The 13795-nt window shown below is 35.3% G+C and overlaps 1 protein-coding gene across 3 annotated transcripts; it reads left to right on the forward strand.

Annotated features, from left to right (window-relative positions):
* Nucleotides 1–5298: 5298 nt before the first annotated feature.
* Nucleotides 5299–13331, forward strand: LOC144555083 (P-loop containing nucleoside triphosphate hydrolases superfamily protein). Of its 3 annotated transcripts, XM_078303297.1 has the most exons (14): nucleotides 5303–5702; nucleotides 6270–6408; nucleotides 6956–7226; nucleotides 7498–7676; nucleotides 7900–8138; nucleotides 8502–8629; nucleotides 9314–9432; nucleotides 9601–9693; nucleotides 9798–9899; nucleotides 10049–10151; nucleotides 10641–10724; nucleotides 11249–11344; nucleotides 12280–12407; nucleotides 13014–13331. In XM_078303297.1, exons 1-14 carry the CDS (start codon nucleotides 5410–5412, stop codon nucleotides 13113–13115), a joined length of 2076 nt encoding a protein of 691 aa, XP_078159423.1. In that variant the 5' UTR covers nucleotides 5303–5409; the 3' UTR covers nucleotides 13116–13331. The 3 variants fall into 3 exon arrangements, 2 of the variants coding, with proteins under 2 accessions (XP_078159436.1, XP_078159423.1); XR_013511966.1 differs by lacking the exons at nucleotides 12280–12407; nucleotides 13014–13331 and having other exon boundaries at nucleotides 5299–5702; nucleotides 10654–10724; XM_078303310.1 differs by lacking the exons at nucleotides 11249–11344; nucleotides 12280–12407; nucleotides 13014–13331 and having other exon boundaries at nucleotides 5299–5702; nucleotides 10654–10794.
* The last annotated feature ends 464 nt before the right edge of the window (nucleotides 13332–13795 follow it).

A 13795-nucleotide genomic window follows, 5' to 3' on the forward strand; every position in this document is an offset into this window, starting at 1 on the left:
GTGCAAAATCCATTATTTTAAGGGTAAATATGCAAAATTAGTTTTGCTTTTGTGAAAGTAGTATCAATTGAAATACTTTTTATATTGTGTTTTGTATGGATTGTATGAAAATTCAGATAACAATTTTATTAAATATGACAAAATGAATTCATAAGCTTCCTGGAACTAACTCAAGGGATATATTAAAATGTTCCAAGTTACATTGCATGTTTAGGTTTCAATTATTTGAGCTTTCATGAATTATTATTGAATACATTGTCTACATGACTCGACAGTCAGGGGTAGATCTAAATTCATCCTTAAGGGTGCTAAGACGCTCTATTATTTTAAAATTTAAGTAATGTATATTAAAATTTAATTGAATTTTATTTTTTTTAAATCTTTTATATGACCTGAATCCCTCGTAAAACATCACATGTTGCTTGTAGCCTAAGATTTAGGGTTTTATAGCTCTATCCAATATTCCAAATTTATTACTATCCTTTTGAATTGACAAAGTACTCTATGTATCATCAAAAATCATTCTTATTCATTTCATTCCCCGTTGCAAAGCACGGGTACTTGACTAGTACATATACATAAACATAAATATTATATACATATACATAAATATTATATACATATATATGTATATTTATATATACATATATCTGTATATTTATATCTACATATATCTGTATATTTATATATACATACATCTGTATATTTATATATACATACATCTGTATATTTACACACATACAGATACATATACATACAGATACATATATATACATATACATAATGGATTTTTTTTTCTCCAAACTCTAAAAAAAAAAAAAAAAAAAATCCGGGCCGCAGAAAAAATCTGCGCTCGGAATAAAAAATTCGAAAAAAAAAAAAAAAAAATTTTCGGGACGTAAATTTTTTCTGCGGTCCGGAATAAAAATTCCGGAGCGCAGAAAAAATCTGCGGCCTGGGTATTTTTAAAATTTCATCCAAAACCTGGTTATTATTAATAAAATAATTATTTTTTGGGGTATTTTTAAAAAAATCGGAAGACGAAGCGAAGAGTTTTCTTATAATTTCCAATTTGAGATTGCTGGTGTTACTTTTTTCTTTCTGGTTAATGAGAAATGGGTTTTGTTTCTTTTGGGCCTTGCTATTACTTAAATTAAGTTTCAAGGCCTGTCAAGCCCATTTAAAACGGGCCTGCTTCTGAAAAATGAAAATTCAAAGTTAGTAGAGAATTGAGAAAATTTCGAAAGCTAGCATGATGTATGTCTGCGAATTGGCAGTACGCGGAATAGTCTAATAGATATGTGCATAACAGCATAAATGCGTATCTTAGCTTTTTCTTTTTGTTGCGTTACGCATTCTCCCATAATTGTTTTGTATCCATTCTTCCATACTCGTCGAAACTAAGAAAATGGATAAATATTTAATTTGTATAAGAAAAATCAGAGACAAACAGCCTCGTTATTACTCACTAGGAATGGGGATAACAACTATGTTACACTGTGCATATGATGAAATAATGACGAGCTTAGTTTTTTTTTTTATAAATTTTAGGAGTGGTAAACACTTCCAATCAGTCGAAGAAATAAGTATAAATTTTTAGTTACGTGGAAACGCTTTTATGAAACTTTAGCTAGTTTCAAGTGTGCACTAGTTCAGCTTTCTACATCTAGAGAATTGCAAACCTGTCATACTATGTTCAGGGACATATGTAGGATTTATGTCAGGGAAACAAAAATTGAGTTCAACTAATTTATTGGATTCAAACTTATTAGCTAATCAGGTACTATATAAAAAATAATCAATATAATAAAAAACAAATATTATTATTATTATGCATGTACTATTTTTGAAGAAAAAAAGAAAAACTAATATAAAAAGGTTCCTGCTACCATTTCCATTTTTTTTATTGGGATGGACTAACAGTCCCCCTACTTCAGTCCCCTATCTGTCCCCCGCACTAAAAAACAAAAAAATAGTTAAAACGTACTAACTACCACCAAAGAGCAAGATTAATGCTATTTTATTAATAGTCAAAACGTATAGTATTCATACCTACGAATTTATAGTATTCATACTTATTATCAAAACCATTCGTCATATGTAAACACAAGCTGAAGGGGACCAGTAACGACCAGGGGGACCGCTGACGTCTTGTGACAGCCTGGATTAGGGACCGCAATCGTCTGAAAGCGACATTTGCCAAGATTGGGGACCAATACAGCGGATCTATATATTATTCATATCTAAACAAAAGAAGTATTCATATCTAAACAAATGAAGTATTCATACTGACGATTATGAAGTATTCATACATGTTTGAAATAATTTATACAATTCAAAATTCAAAGTCAGATTCATCTCTCTCACCTCACCTCTTCCAAGAAGTATTCATACCGACGATTACGAAGTATTCATACATCTTCGAAATAATTTATACAATTCAAAATTCATTGTCAAATTCATCTCTCTCACCCACTTCTTCCAAGAAGTATTCATATCTAACATGAAGTATGCATATCTAACAAATGAAGTATTCATATCTAACTAATGAAGTACTCAATATCTAACAAATGAAATATTCATATATATAACTATTTATATCTAACTAATGAAGTATTGACACATGACACTAACAATATTCACATTTGACACTAATAATATTCACACCTGCCCAGATTGGGACCAAGAAATATTCTCAACAAACTAGTATGCATATCTAAAACAATGAAGTATTCATATCTAACTAAAGAATTATTCATACTGACGATTACGAAGTATTCATACATGTTCGAAATAATTTATACAATTCAAAATTCAAAGTCAGATTTATCTCTCTCATCCCACCTCTTCTAAGAAGTATTCACATGTAACATGAAGTATGCATATCTAACAACTGAAGTATTCATATCTAACTAATAAAGTATACCACGCTCTACTCGCCGGATCTCGACGGTGCACCACGCTCCCCTCGTCGGATCTCGACCGCCATCACAACCATCGGCGTGGGTAGCTGGTGGCGAGCAGTAGAGGAGAAGAACAGAGTGGGTTTTGAGTTGTGTTGAATTTTTTTTTTTTTTTTTTTTAAGAGAAGATTGAAGATGGTGGATTTTGACCACATGGAGCAACAAAAAAAGAAAGTTGTTAGGGAGACAGATAAGAAACAGATTCAAGGGGACAACATCTTTACTCTTTTTTATTTGAGAAGGGATTTCATTGTTTCAAACTTCCGAGTCAGCAACCAGCGAATTTTTCTTTTCTTTTTTTGATCTCTGAATTTTTCTTTTCTTTTTTAATTGAGCGGATAATGAGAAGTTTCGTCTCTTTCCAAAAATCAGAAGTTTGGGCTATTGCCTAGCAGATAAAAAGAAATTTGGGCTTGGCCCGTTTAATTTCAGAGATAACAGTTAGGCGATAATAATGTAAGGCCCGTTAATTTTTTTTTGGATTAATTTTTTGTATACCCTCACCAACTCTTTTAATTTTTTATTTACCCTTAAACTCTTCAATTTATCTAATTTATCTCTTAACTCTTAAAACTCTTTCTTTTTTACCCATTACATATTAACTATGGAATTAACTATAATTAAATCACTAGTTAAAATAATAAATGACAAAAATACCCTTATTCTATTATGTTATGCTCTTGTGCTGTCCGTTATCCGCTCGGCTCTTTCATTTTTCTCTTTGTTTTTCTCGCTCTCTATTGCCCTACATTTATGCTCTCTATCTACATTTTCTTAGAAGCAACAAAGTGAAACCTGAACTCTGAAGTGCCTTTCATTGGAAGGCAGACGCTTTGCCTTTCATTATTTTCTAATTTGTATCAATGACAAAAACACTTCGTCTGTCTACAATTCCCATAAACTAGGCTATGCTTTCTTTTATTTGGTAAGCTCAGCCTTTGAGCCCAATTTGAGACCTAAGTAACTAATAAGCAAATGAAACATGCATGCCGATATCTGTCCTGACCTATCTCAAATACCGTAAACCCATGAAAAAAGCTGTTGCAATCTTTGATTTCTAAGTTTTAATTAATGGAATAACAATTGCATTATAATTATTAATTCAATTAAGAATTGAAACTTTTAGGTGTAATTTATAGATATCAATTCTTGCAAAACAATTTCTTAATCTGAAGACATATGATCTGCTCCCTTCTATGTAGTTGGTCGGTTATTGCAGCTTCAAGTGTCGGTTTTAATGAAAGATATACATGATCAATCTAGCTTGATTATTTAGGTTTCAGTCTCCTAGTTTCTTTGATCTTAGTTGGTCTTCCTTTTCTATTTTTTTTCCAATAGTTCGACCTATCCAGAAAATTGTCGGCTTACGATTGTGGTTTCGATCCCTTCGGTGATGCCGTTTTGATATCCTATTTTATCTGGTTTCTATTTTGTTTATTATATTTGACTTGGAAGTCACCTTTTGTTCCATGATTCTGCTCTAACCAAGTCAACAAGTCATCCATTATTAGAAAATGATTTATTCTTCCAGAGCCTTTTCATTTGTGATTTTATCCAGTAGAACAATATTAATGCACGAAATTAAGGTCAGCTATTGGTAAGTCTTGAAGAAGAAATTCAAGGAGGCACTCGATTAGTTGGTGTCTTGGTGATATTCATGACAGAGAAAGAGATGGGGGGAACGATGAATGAAGATTATTAGACCGAGGAGGTGGTCTCCAATCCGATAGTCATTGCTATTGTTAAGTGAATCTATGAAAAATAGCACATTAATAGAAGGTTCTGTTGAGAATAAAAAGTGCTCAGTAGCACGATATATCACATATTCACAGAGAAAGAGCAAGGGCAAAATGGGAAATAAATAAACTACATAATATTCAATTGTGAATAATTAACTTTATGGGTAAAATATAAAAAAAATGAGAGTTGAGAGACATATTAGATATTACACAGAGTAGAAGGGTAAATAGAAAATTAAAGAATTTTTAAAGGGCAAATAGAAAATTAAACTTTTTTTTTTTTAAATTGTGCTGGAGCTGAAGTTTATTTGGGCTTACTCCAACGAATCGTACAAGTGTGCTGCACGCGCGCGGCTTTTTTGCAATATACTGCTGCAAGCTACAAGGAATTTGCATCCTCAGAGATATCTCATATTTTGCGTGACTTTCTGGAACATCTTGACTGTTCAAATACGTTCGGAACGAATCGCAAAGCTTAATTAATACTGGCCCCATCGCTATCCCCGAATAGAAACTGGACACGTCGGTCACACAAAATATGAGATATCTCAGAGGAGACGCACTCAGCAACAAGTGTGTGACTATCGTGAGCCGGGACCATTACCGTATAACCATACACCACGCTCATATAACAAAATTCCCCCCTCTTCCCGCCAGTACAAACCTCAAGCGCGATGTCCATAATCCTCTAGGAAGAAAATTCCAAAATGGAATTAACTGCTCTCACCATGGAAACCGGGAATGGCTCAAACTGGAGGAGCGACGCCGGCGAACGCCTGAGACGGCTCCAGTCTTTGTTATTCGGCACCGACCTCGCACTCGAGCGAGGAGAAGCCGCTACAGCCCGAATACTCTCTCTCCGACTTCTCGGATTTCTCGACTCCCAAACGGGTGTTGAGTCTGCGGATCAGACGGATTCTGCATTTGTAAAGCCGATCCGAACTGAGGCTGCTTCTAAGCTTGCCATGGCGAGCCGCTTACTGGTACCTGATTCTGATAGGTATTCTCACTAAAACCCCATTGTTTTCTCCCAATTTCATCACTCGAAAATTCCAGTCTTTCCAAGTTAATCCATCCAGTAAACCCCTCACACATACGCAAGCACTAATCATGTCTACAGTCACTAAAACTCTCTCCACCGCCACCACCAACTCCATTTAAGGGAGCGCACTGGGGAAGGATGTGGTGCTCAGGTGAATCCGGTACAAGAAACGGGTTGACTGTCTCAGGAATGTGCGTTCTTTGTTCCTCAAGGTGATGCCAGTGTCTCGGGTGATCAAGGATGGCGAGCTCGTAGTTGTTGATGCCTTCTCTTCATGAGAGAAAGAGAGTGTGTGTGTGGGTGTGAGTTGTTTAGGAATAATCAATTTATTATAAGGGTTTGTTTGGTTGTGTATTTACTTAAATGTATAATTGTGTGCTGTAAAAAACCCCATTGTTTTTTCTCTTGGAAGTTAATTTTCTCCTTTATTCTCGCTTAGTTGCTTGATATTTTGATGTTTTATTGACTTTACGCTTCATGCTTTCAGTTTAAGAATATTTTTATTATTTGCTTTTAAATTTTCAGGCAGGCATTTCATCAAGCAGCTCAAGAAGCTGGCTGTGTATTTGTGAGGAAAGGAGATGTAGATATAGAAAGGATAAAAAAATCCAAGTACTTCCAAGCTCTTCTTTATAATTCCAAGGGAAATAGTGATAGCCATCTGGTACTCTCTCCCTCCCTCTCCCTCCATTAAGTATTCCAGTTTCGCCAAACTAGCGATTTGTAACACTAACTGGGGCTTTGATCCCCATCTTTTTTTTTACCAACAGAGCCTTATTTGACCATCATTTTTTGCAAATTATAAATCGATCACCCCATAAACATGCAATTAGAGATCAGAACAAGGCATAAAAGCTTATGATACCATGCTGGTATGGTTTTGTGGTACCATACTGGTACGGTTTAGTTGGTGATTCTGACCGCTTTTATAGGAATTTTAAATAGATAGGAGATATGTTTAAGATAGTTAGAGTCAGTGACGTTGGGTTTAGTTCAAAGACTTTGTATTTAAATTTTCAGTAATGAAAATGGGCTATCTTCACAAAAAGAAAAGAAAAAAAAGAACAAGGTATAAAAGGAAAAAACAAAGAAGGAATAGCAAACAGTGTGGGATTAAAATGGGCCAACTCAGTCCCATGACATACTAAAATCCTACTTGTACTGAAATACCTAATTCTTGTTAGTGACATTCAGTTACCTTCTCTACCCAGGATATAGATGTAGCTGCAAATAGCAAGCTGCCGCCTCCTCAAACTCTTACTTCTCACCTGTACAAAAAATTCAATTCAACTCGAGGAGATTCAATTGGAAAAGAGAAACAGTTCCCCAAGGCTACAAGGCTGATGACACAGGCCACAATAACTTCTATTTATAACAACAAGCCGTCAAATCCAAATATTTCCTCTTGCCAGGACTCAAATGCAAATCTCAACTTTACTGAGAACATGGATATAGACACCGAAAAGAGAAACTATCATAATGGTATGAGTACAGAACACTATGTAGTTAGTCACACACTTGCACGTATTTGTTCAGTTGCAAATTTTATACTATTTAAACCTGCTTAAGCAGACCTGAGTTTGAGCCTAGCGCCTTTTTTCTTTAGATAAAGAAAAGCAGTATTCCACCTTTTTTCTTTAGAAAAATAGCATATCCAGTTTGTACAAATACCAGAGCTGATCTGATTAGCTAATTTCAAACTTAAGTACTTTGATCCTTTGCTGTCCTAAATGGCTCATACCTGGTATAATAGATGAAAGAGGCAATCAAACCAGAATGGAGAATGAGAGGCAACAAGGGTTCTTGGGTTTTAAACAGAAGAGGAAGCACAAGGAGTTTACAAGCCCGATTTCCGAGAGAGCAAATTCTCCATCAAGCAATGATGAGGCTGAGGGGCAAACCAGTGGATTTGTCACAGCAAAGGCAAAATTGGTAGTTTTTTCTTATTGATTTAGATTATGAAATTTACCTGGTGGCTTTTTCTTCTAGGATTACTGTACTTGATCACTATTTTCTTTACTTGATTAGTTGTGTTTTTGTTGGCGTCAAAACTTGGTCCCGTACAGCAAAGTCATTTATTATTGATCACTTGCTTTTAAGACTAAGTCAATGATTGAAGCATTCAACCTCTTATATGCTGTTATTTAACTGTAAGGAATTGGATAACCAGCAGAAATTCGGTCCGCGGGCCCCACCTACTACGTCACCTTCGAATGAATATAATAACACTAGTATGAGAAATTATGGAATTAGGCCTGGAGGATTTAACCGCCGGGGACCTCGTGGTAATTTTGTACCTCCTATAAGGAACAATAATGGTAACACGAGCACCATGGCTGGGTCGCGAATGCCAGGCAAAGGTGATGATGGACTTGATGACTCAATACGTAAATGGTAATGTTTTCATCCATTTCAGTAGTTTGTCCATCTATTCTGGTTACTTGATGCTAGCATGGCTGGTTTATAGTAGAAACATGAATTGTTATGGTCTAGTGTAACAATACTAAAGGTCTTTTAGGAGTGAAAGAAAGTAAAGAAAAAAAGAATCAGACAATGTGCTTAGAATAAATATTCCAAATAATAACATGACATCTAATTTTAGTATCCCTGGTCATCTTTGTACAAACAGCTATAGTAACTACTTTCAGTATGTATTGACTTGTATCCAGGGACTGCATTTTAACTTGTTCAGTTTCCCAGATCTAGGCTTACACTGTAATCACTAATATTATGTTTTTCTTTTCTTTTTTGTTGAAGCATGGAATTGCTATGTGGTCCAGATGGAGAGATTCCTGAAAAATTGAAAAATATTGAGCCTCGCCTTATTGAGCACATTAGCAATGAGATCATGGAGAAAGACCCTAATGTTCGTTGGAGTGATATAGGTATATCTGCTAACCCATGTACCGGATCAACAATCAATACTGGGCTTGAGCTCAGTTTGGTCCCATTCTTCTGCTTTTCTTGGCTTCTACCAACTTTTACCCAGGAGATGGCAATGCTTAAAAAAATAAATGTGCAGTTGTTGGTATTGTACCATTTAAATTTGGTTTTCACGTGTACCAGCTGATGGGTGGTGTCACTGGATCAGGGGACTTGTGATTGTCCCTGTAGTCTTCACTGGGGTCCATCATTTTCTTTCATAACATTTATCATAAGCAACCTGTTAAATGCTTGTTTTCATACCATGTTTTTCTGTAGCTAATTTCAAATATTTCCATTTTTTGTGCCTCCTTTATCTTCACTTGTTAATTAAATCTGAAACTTGAATAAAAATTAAAATCTTAAGTTATGGTTTGCATTGCATGCTCTACAACCATCTACATATTGTGGCATTTCGGCTTTGCCTTAATGGGCGTCAAGGAGTTAAATATCAACTAACGGAAGTCACATATTAAGAACTGGAGGCATGAAAAATGAAGGGATTTAAACCCTCTTATTATTGTTTTTGTGTTATTTACTTGTCAACTGTCACATATTAAGAACTGGAGGCATGAAAAATGAAGGGATTTAAACCCTCTTATTATTGTTTTTATGTTATTTACTTGTCGACTGTCCTTCTTTTGTAGCTGGATTGGAGCATGCAAAGAAATGTGTGATGGAAATGGTGATTTACCCTCTCATTCGACCTGACATATTTCGTGGTTGTCGCTCTCCAGGCAAAGGACTTCTTCTATTTGGTCCACCTGTAAGAGACCTTGAACTTCAATTTTGTATTGTTTTTCTTATTTTTTGGTTTAGAAGATAGTTTTGCTTGTATTGGTCAAAACTGTTTCCAAAATACCAATACTCTATAACTCAATTTTATAGGGTTTTCTTTTAATATGATATGTGCAACCTTCTTTCAACTATGTAGGGTACTGGAAAGACAATGATAGGGAAAGCGATTGCAGGAGAAGCAAAGGCAACTTTTTTCTACATATCAGCTAGTTCTTTGACCAGCAAATGGGTATATGTCTTGTCACCGATGCATTTTCAGTAAAAAAACGTTGAGCTGCAATGATTTTGCACGTGCCATCTCAAATTGATGTATTTGGATGTACTCTATAATAGATAGGTGAGGGAGAGAAGCTTGTTAGAGCACTATTTGGAGTTGCTAGCTGTCGCCAACCGGCCGTTATATTTGTTGACGAGATAGATTCTCTGCTCTCTCAGGTATTAATTTCTTTGCCTCTCTCTCTCTCTCTCTCTCTCTCGCGTGCTCTCTCTTCCTCCCTCCCCACCTACCTAATTTTTTTATGTAATATTGTTCCTACTATTCTCTCCGAAAATTCTTATAATTGGCATGAGGGTTTCAATGGCAGCGCAAGTCAGAAGGGGAACATGAGTCTAGCAGAAGACTCAAAACTCAGTTTCTAATAGAGATGGAGGGCTTTGATAGTGGCAATGACCAAGTACTGCTTATTGGTAATTCCTCTGCCTAGTATAATATGTACCAGCAAACTTGTTTTTTGGTTTTCTATAAATTCCTGGTCAGAATCTTTTTGGTCATTCTCTTTAAGGGTTGCCAATCTACACTATAACTTAAAGGTTGCTTGTTGGTACATACATTTTGAACAGGCAAGAATTTCCTATTCAAATTTTACCGTGTTTTATATAAATTGATGAGTTTACTTATGGCATATACTTGCTTAGGTATGTCTATGAAAGGACTTCAAATTTTCCCTTCTGTTTCTGTTCCACATTCCACAATGTTGCTGTTCCTCGGGAACGTTGGGTTGTACAGTACCTACTGAAAATTTTCTTGTTAGTTTTTTGTCATTTGCATGTATTTCTGAACATGTTTTCTGTCCCATTATTGCCAGCATGACCCAACTGGTGGTATTGCAGATATACAGTTTAATAACCAATGTAATCTATGCATTACAACTCTTTATATCTTACTAAATACTTAAGGTGCGACAAATAGACCTCAAGAGCTAGATGAAGCGGCACGTAGGAGGTTAGCAAGGCGATTATACATTCCACTCCCTTCATCAGGTTTTCCCTTTTTCTTACTTAATAAAATTTTGAGGCTGCCGATGGGTATGTTGGATCCAATGGCCATTTTCGAAATTGAAATTCAACTGATCTGACTGGCCCACTAGTTGAAGAATATATTCCAGCCAAGGACTGAAGGATAGATCTAAACCGCATTGGTTTAGGTCGGTTTTTCCTGACCGTCTGGGCATCCCTGATGGCAAATAGAAAAAGGAATACCATGTTTTTTCCCTATTTGCGTCCTTTCTATTTGAAAATAGAGCACCACATCTAATTTATGGTATTGAAGCAGTAAGTTCTGCAAAAATAGTATTTTAATCAAATCATTAGGCTCATATTCTTCTAGAGGATAAACTATGGACTGACCTGACTGACAGCAGGTCGGGAAATCCCACCTGCTATCTTGATAGGTCTGAGGTCTGTCCATTTCGGTCTTGGTTATGTTGAATTGTAGCGGGTCAATGTTTACACTCAAAAAGTCAGATAAATAATTTCTAATGTGCTGTGAGTTTATTTTTGGGAAGAGGCAAGGGCCTGTATAGTTCGCACTCTACTGGAGAAAGATGGTCTTCTCAAGCTTTCACCAGATGATATTGCAACTGTTTGCAGATTGACTGAAGGTATGCTCTGATTTTGTGAGATCCTACTATAAGGGATTCAAGGAAAAATAAATAAATTCATTTGGTTTGTTTTGGGTTGATAACTAAAAGGGTAACATTTGTTGTTTAGTGATAGTAATGAATGGAAACCATGATTCTGGAGTCAAATGATTGACTCAAATTTGGATAGGCAGGAAGAGCTTCAAACTCTGGCCTGATTTTGGAAAATGTTAGTAGCGGGATTTAAACTCGGGCTTTTATTTTAAAAGACAAATTGAACTATCTTTCTAAAAGATGTTAACAGCCATAGTTTGAAATTTGGGCTGCCATTTTAGAACCATGGCTGTAATTTCGGAGTCAGAGTTCCGTTTTCAGCCTTTGTCAATTTGAATTGGAAGTGTTAATTTGGTTAATTGGTATATCCAAAGTTACAAACACAATATTTCCCATGCAAAACCCAAACCTGACAAAAAAATAATTGATTTTACTACATCTAATTGCTCACATCTTTGATCTGTCTTATATTTTTCATATAAATGTCGATTTTTGTTCATTTGGTAAATAACTGAAGAAAATCCCTTCCTCTCTTTGTCCCCTTATGAATGAGCGTGCAACAAGTTTTAGTGTTTTACTTCTGGCAGTGTCAGAAAAGATGGGCGATAAGGGTATTTGAGTTTCCAAACATTTAGGGGACACATTAATTATAAGATATCTTGTTTTACTGGATTTTTCCATATATTTCAAGGATTTTCAGGGTTATATACAAAAACTTTCTTGTCCCAGCTGGATAATTCACTAGTTGAATACATTTTTTCCCCCTGCATTTGTTGATACAGAGTTACATGGCGTAATAGATTTGGTTTCTTGAGGTTTTTTATTTGATGAGTCTAAAGATAAGTAAAATTCTAACGCTTTGATTAGAAATGTTCCAATTAAAACAATTTGTTTGATATCAGGTTATTCAGGATCAGACATGAAAAACCTAGTGAAGGATGCATCGATGGGCCCACTAAGGGAGGCACTTATTCAGGGAACTGAAATCACAAAACTCAACCAAGAGGATCTCAGGCCAGTAAATCTCAAAGTAAGCAATGTATTCAATTTATTCACACAATAAATTTTATTTATATGTTTGTATTTTTTTAATATTTTTGTTTGGGGGGGGGGGGGGGGGGGGGGGGTCAATTCTACCTTGCAATGCTTCCAAATATTCAGATACTTGTGCAAAACATAAAGCATAGATATACCTTTTCTCTCAATATCAATATTATTCAAAAGGAATCTCGTCTATTACTATTTCCTGATTAGGAAGAGCGATGATTTTACTTGGCCAAAAATTTTATTGATGGTAAATAGGAAAAATAAAATATAAAAAAAAATGGGATAGGATGTGCGAGATTTTACTTGGCCAAAAATCTCGTCTATTACCATACGGGGTGATGCCTTCCCAATTTCAAAAATTCCCCAAATCCTTTTCCATTTTCCAATTTTTATTTTTTATTTTTTATTTTATTTACCATCAATAAAAATTTCGGTTTACTTGGGGCTGGTGGGATGATAAATGAGATACTTCTCAAACCTACTGGGCTATATGATAATGTTCTCAGCTTTCACGTTTGTAGTAAAGACTCCTATAGTTCTATTCTCTTTTATTTCCATCTGATTGAAATATTTGTTTTAAACTTGGCAGGATTTTGAAGATTCTTTGCAGGAAATCAGGCCTTCTGTCGGCTCAAACGAATTAGTTACCTATGAAGAATGGAATAAGCAGTATGGTAGTTCTAAGAACTAGGTTTGACAAGATAAAACAAAAAAAACCGTTTGATTGTATTAGATACGAAATTATATGGCAATGAACCAATGATCAGCTGGAAGCATTGCGTCCATAGAATATCAATATCTAGATGGGTAGTTGGGCTGACGTGGCTCGATCCATATCCCATTTTCACAGCACCAAACCAAGTAATGAAAAGTAGATTGGAAGACTTGAATGAATTGACCCATGTGAGTATTTTCTCCATGTTTAAAGCATGCGCATCAATGCATCATCCTTTCTGTTTGGGCCTTTATGTCTTGATAAAGACACCTCTTGCCCTTGTTTCGAAAAAGGCAGAGTCTATCATTTTCTACACCTTTTGTTCTGTCAGAAATTAGTGGTCAGTGACTCATTAATGTAAATCAGTATCCTGCACTGTTGACAACAGTTTATATTCCATGGATTAATAATTGAAAAATATGTGCACTTTTTGGTAAATTAAATTATTTCATGAATCTTACTCAGAAAAACAGCTTTAAAGATGTTTTATACCACTAGAAAAATCGACAATTGCTTTAATCCTGTACTTAGCTAATTGGCTATTGTGTTTTTTTTTTTTTTTTTTTTGCTTATAATGTCTATTTTTTTTTATATATATTCAAAAGCCCGTAGGCAACTTACAACTCCATCTCCCCATACAACAGAATTCCCTGTAT

The sequence above is a fragment of the Carex rostrata genome, chromosome 1 (genome assembly GCF_964058835.1).
Source record: "Carex rostrata chromosome 1, lpCarRost1.2, whole genome shotgun sequence".
Classification (NCBI taxonomy): Eukaryota; Viridiplantae; Streptophyta; class Magnoliopsida; order Poales; family Cyperaceae; genus Carex; species Carex rostrata.